Source organism: Hipposideros armiger, unplaced genomic scaffold, assembly GCF_001890085.2.
Source record: "Hipposideros armiger isolate ML-2016 unplaced genomic scaffold, ASM189008v1 scaffold_932, whole genome shotgun sequence".
Taxonomy (NCBI): Eukaryota; Metazoa; Chordata; class Mammalia; order Chiroptera; family Hipposideridae; genus Hipposideros; species Hipposideros armiger.
This window is the reverse complement of record NW_017732282.1, coordinates 496,635-502,174: the sequence shown is the minus strand read 5'-3', so window position 1 is coordinate 502,174 and position 5,540 is coordinate 496,635. Positions and strand designations below refer to the sequence as shown.

The window sequence follows — 5,540 nt, the reverse complement described above, 5'->3', positions numbered from 1 at the left end:
TGGAATTATTTGCTTCTCTAGAATTTGGCATAAATGAAAAGTAAAATATTATAGAGGTCATGAACCTCAGAGTAATGTCCTTGAAGGGCAAAAATAATTTGAAAAGTACTTAACTGAAGATAAGCTCTATTTCTTACCCTTCTCCTGCTCTCACATCTGGGTAAGATATTGGGCCTTCTGGGCAAATTTCTGATGATGCATCAGTGCATAAAATTAATGATAAACCAGGCAAACTTGTAGAAAGAATTTATTCATGTTCAGCTTATGAAATGTAAGCTAGCTCCCTTGAAGCAGAATATTCTCTCTTTTCTTGTATGCACACACTCCATATTGGGTTTGGATTTATTAGTGGACAAAATAATGATTTCTAGCAACATAGTGATGGCCTCTGAGTCTTTCCACTGAACCAGCATGTCTCCCGCGGAGATTGGAGAACACGGGTCTAGGGCCAGATGAGCCCCTCACTCCTGGAAGCCTGCCTTCCTTCTGGCCATGACAGTGGCAGATTCCCAGGCAGGGCCAGGTACACATCATATTTGGCCCTCAGTGGGACAGGAAGTCCAGGCTAACTGAAGTTGGTACAAAGTGCGGGCACTGTGGTTCCTATTGAAGGGTCAGGCGGCCTACTGGCACTGGGTTGCTTCTGGCAGTTACAAGTCAGGCTGAGTTCCTGATGCCGTTGGGTGCATCTGCCGGGCTGAGGAAAGAGCAACAGGCACTGTTGTTGTGGGAACTGGGACCTGGGGACTTGTGGGCTCTAACCCAGCCACAAAGCCTGAAATGAAAGTGAATCTAGTATTCCCCCCCGTGAAAGGAACTTGAGCAGCAAAACGCAGTCTCACCAGGCTGTTATGCCACCTGGTTTATCGTGCCAGATGTTTCAAAGTAGTTCACTCCCTGGTAAGAAAAGACATTCCTCCATAGCAGCTCCCCCACTCTGCTTTCACAGGTTGTCCAGGTTCTCGTTGCTTTAGCTTTGTAGTATAAAGTAGAAATGATAATATGGATGAGATGAGGGCGAATTACTCTGAAAAGTGCGTTGAGTTACTGACAAATAAGAGTCAGAGACTATGTCCGATTCCTTTATATTTCCCAACATTTAACCCAGCCCCTAGCACCTCGTAGTCACTCAAAGATTCTTTTTGCTGATTGGATGAAAGTTTTGTAGCAGGAGATGGTACTGACGAACCTTATTGATGATTACTTGAGGGGACCATACACTTTGCTGTAAACACTGTCGAATCTGTCAATTACATGAAAGTGATTCCCCTCGGGGACATGATACAAAATAGTGATAACAGCCCCTTTCCATAATGAGGGCTTACTGCAGCCCTGCCTGCACGTGAATGCTGGTGGCGCCCCACTACTAGGGTGCGTGCTGGACCCGTCAGAGATGAAATGATGGCCGTGCACCTTTCCCACGCCTCAGAGTCAGCTTTCTGAAGGCCCAGTGCAGCGTTTCAGAGGAGTGATTTTTTTTCATGTGCTAATTATGAAGGACTTAGCTTTGTGGGGTACTTCTGAGAGGCTGCAGGAGAGGGGAGGCTGTGGTTGCAGCCCTCCAGATGCTTGTATTCCAATAAGGGAGAGATGCAGGCACTTGGGACCCTGATGTGGTACAGACTGTGTAAGGGCTTTAGATGTTTAGAGGAGAATACAGTCTCCCCCCAGAAGCAATTAGGGAGGCCTACAAATGAAAGGAGGGAGGGTTTGAACGCCACCATAAGGAATGGAAAGGAATTGGGTGGGTAGGTATGTGAGTGGAGAGCCCCTTCCAGAGATGGAGAAAAAAGCAAGAGGAGAAGAGGGAAAGGATGGGTTGGATTTGGGGAACAGTGAGTTGATTAGAGCTTGGAGTAGCTGGGAAGAAGGCCCAGCCTGAAGACCCCGGATGTCACCCTCAAACAGTGGATTACTTTTGCCTCACTAGCTTTTAATGTTTTATAGTAACCACCACAAGCTTTCTTTCCCGGGCAGATGTAGTAAGAACAGAACAAGTTCTTTCACTGAGAAGCTGAAAGCTCTTGGAAAGTTTACACTAGGTCATTTCCAGTTGCTTTGGGTCCTCTCTTCATTCTCTCTCAATGGGAAAAAGCAGTGATTAGTGAGGCAGTCAGCGGGTCAGATAACATTTTGGCCCCATTGTAGATAGCAGCCTCGAGATACTGTAGAACATCACCCCTGGGCTTAAAAACTAGAGATCCATTAGTCCCACTTCCCAAGTCAAAATAAACTGGACGTGTTTCTGTTATGTGTGTTATACAATTATGTCTGAATGATCTACATTAATGATTTGGTTTAATGCTCTTAGAAATGCCATCTTGTTTGTTTTAAGGTTTTTTCTGATTGCAAATACTCACCCTAAATTAATATTTCATGAGACTCAAGCATAACTTGAGGCTAGAAATACTATGATGGAAGCCATAGCTATTGTTAAAAAAAAACAACCCAAAAAACAAACAAAAAAACATGGTTGTGCTACACTCAGGGCAGTTGAGATTGAGAAACACAACCCCTTATTCAAGCACTAGCACAGTTTCCTTTATTTGCCATCCCTGTGGACAATGATGAATTTTAACAAGTTTTCTAATTATTTAGGCCATTGCCCTCCAAAGAGCATATTAATACATTCATTTTCTTGATTTACAAACATTCACAACGTGTTTATTCCCACACACTGACCTAAGTAAGAACTTTACAAATATTCAGACATGTAGTCCTCTCAACAGCCATATGAAGGAGATAGCATTATGGTTCCTGTGTTACAGATAGGGAAATCAAGGCACAGAGAAGCGAAGTAACTTGTCCAAGATCACACAGATAGTATTAATGACCATTCGAGTAGACATGCAAATTGGAGGTTGTGTTTAGTATGTTTGGTGTCACCTTTGTGACAAAGGATAAAAAGAGCTTGCCTGGGAGGACTGTGCCATGCTGTGCTGTGTGACAGAATTATGTTCTTGGGCCATTTTAATATAGGCTAATTTTCTACCGTTTATGACAGTTGTCTTTTAAAAAACTCAGTATTTTCATTGACTGTGAATATTTGAAAGTGAACAATTTTTTGTGTATGTACAAAAACTACATAAGCTATACCAAAGACCAGGCCTGCATAATTATGACCTTTTAATGTTGGAAGATGTGGCTGTTGGTAGTGGCGTGTCCCCAGATGTATGGCAGTGACTCTAGAGTTAATAATAGATGACATTTAGTAACATTGTCTATGTGCCCAGCACCCTGCTAAGTACATAACGTGATTTGTTTTGTTTAATCAATCCTCCCAACAACCCCATAAGGTAGGTCCCGTGGACAATCTCTTTTCTACAGATATGGAAACTGAGGCCTGGAGAGGTTTGGCGGAGCAGGGAATTGAACCCCAGAAATGTTTCCTGAACCCCCAGTCTTGACCACTGTCCCACTGCCTGCCGCTGGGCAATGGGGCTGCTGCTGGCCCCCGCCCCCTCGCTGACAGCAGCGCTCTCAGTGCGGCGAGTCCTGCGGGCTGCTGCTCGCTGTCCTCAGGGATGCACAGCTGAGCTGGAAAATTTCTTGTAGCAGCTCCGCTTGTGTCTTCCTAGGCTCCCGCTACTCGCCTTAGCTGTACAGCAAGTATGTGAAGGGTCAGATTTCATCCATTGTTCTTCCATCATCAGCGTTACACCCAGCCTGAGTTCAGCATTTGCTGAATGCCACCCTGCCCTGCTAGAGAGCAGCAAGAGTATGGCACAGGTGTGGGTGGGGCAGACGGACCCTGACAAGATGGATCCTGACATTGAATGTGGAAGCTTGATGGAAAGGAGCTTATGCTTATGATGTCACGTGAGCTCCTCTATGCACCGATCTGTAATAAGTTCTACTCTTCCTTTTACACAAGATTTTTTCCTACATCAAGCATGGTGTCCATTATATGGTAGATGCTCAATAAGCGTTTGATGAAAGCATGAATGAATGAGGGACCGAATGAATGAATCAGGCATTGCTTGGTTCCTTTGGTTAAATGGCACCCCAAAAGGTCCTGGGATGCTCTTCCCTCCTGCATCCTGGACTCTCTCCCTGTCCTCCTTGTCTCCTGTCTCCCTCTCCATCTCCCCTATCAGTCCAGGGGTTGGCTGGACAGATAGCAAGAACTGTTCTTTTAGGTTGTGCTACTGACGGTGTTAGGTTCTATAGTTTTAGAATAGAACCATACTTAGGGAAATTAGGAGTGAAATCAGCTTTCCAGGGACTCCAGTCACCACGTATATTAATGTGTGGACATTCTGAGCCCTAAACAAACTTTAGGACAACACACTGAGAACTGCATATGTTTGAGAGGCTCCTATCATATAAGCATATGCAGTGGAATTTGTTCCACATCTGTTCTCATGATTGAGCAGCACTTGACTTGGTTGCTTTATTGAAATGCTGGATTGAAAATACAGTGTTAAGGGAAACATTTCTGGTACCAGCTAGAGATTCCCTGGGAGTTTTATTTTCCATTTGGAGTAGATAATTGACACATCATGCCAGCATCAAGACAGGATGTGTATTAAGTGGCTTTCCTTTCTGTGTCTTTGACAGATATGTCATCCCCACACCAGCGAGCCTCAGCCAAGATGAAACCAATAGCAGAAGGGGTGGAAGATGATGATGAGGTCTTTGAACTCGTGTCTCCAAAAACATTTAAAGTCCATCAGATGCCTTGATCAGAGAGAAGAGTCAAGTTACCAAGATGAAAATTGTCTTGAAGAGATCCTGAAAAATACCAGCACTTTTTCACTGCTTCTAGATTATTCTGCTTCAGTACATCCAGACTGGGACAGTCTGAGGGTGGGAAAGTGAGGAAGGTTAAAAAATGGGAAGGTTATTTTAGCTCTCCTTTGTATTGGTCGCCTTCATAAGTAGTTGTTTTACTGAGCCTTCTGGCAAAACCTGGTTCTATTTTGAGATATATATTTTCACAGTATTTTCTAGATACACTATCATTTTAACTTTAAAAAAATCTTAGTGTTCTGTCATTGTAAATTTCTTTTCACTTATTTTTCCAAGTTGTGGTTCATCTTCCTCACAGACCATTTTTTCTCTACCATGGCAATGGCACTGTCCATTTGATAGTTTTAACAATGTAAGTTTGAAATTGAGGTTAAGGTAACATTAAAAAGCAGGGAATCTCAGGCTTTCCTCACTTGGTTTCTTTGGATGGAAAATTTTAAAGGAAGATGTGATTCAACTGGTGTGTGTTTTTCTCCCAGGCCAGACACATTATTCCACTTGATCACCTTACTTATTCGGGCATTGTGTAAATAGCTTGATAATGGACAAAACTCATCGGAATTTTCTCACATTGCCCTTATATTAGGCTATTTATAAACTGGTCTGAAACCTAAAGCAGGAAAGCCGTTCTGAGCTGTCTACCTTCAGCTCAACTCGCTTACCGGCGGTTTGGAGCCATCTTGTCTCACACATTTGGGTATGGGAGACACTTGCCTGGGGCGGGGGAGAGAGGAGAGTCGAGTGGCCAAGCATGCGTCACAGAATGAGGTGACTGACAGAGCAGCTTC

General features: G+C 43.8%; 1 protein-coding gene across 5 annotated transcripts in view; it reads left to right on the top strand.

Annotated features, from left to right (window-relative positions):
• Positions 1-5,153, top strand: part of POPDC1 (popeye domain cAMP effector 1) — a 40,492-nt gene extending 35,339 nt beyond the window's left edge. For all 5 annotated transcript variants that reach the window (XM_019630688.1, XM_019630692.1, XM_019630690.1 and 2 more), the window contains one exon: positions 4,561-5,153. In XM_019630688.1, the coding sequence (XP_019486233.1) occupies positions 4,561-4,685 (125 nt within the window). In that variant the 3' untranslated portion in view covers positions 4,686-5,153. The remainder of the gene's footprint in view (positions 1-4,560) is intronic.
• Positions 5,154-5,540: the final 387 nt, after the last annotated feature.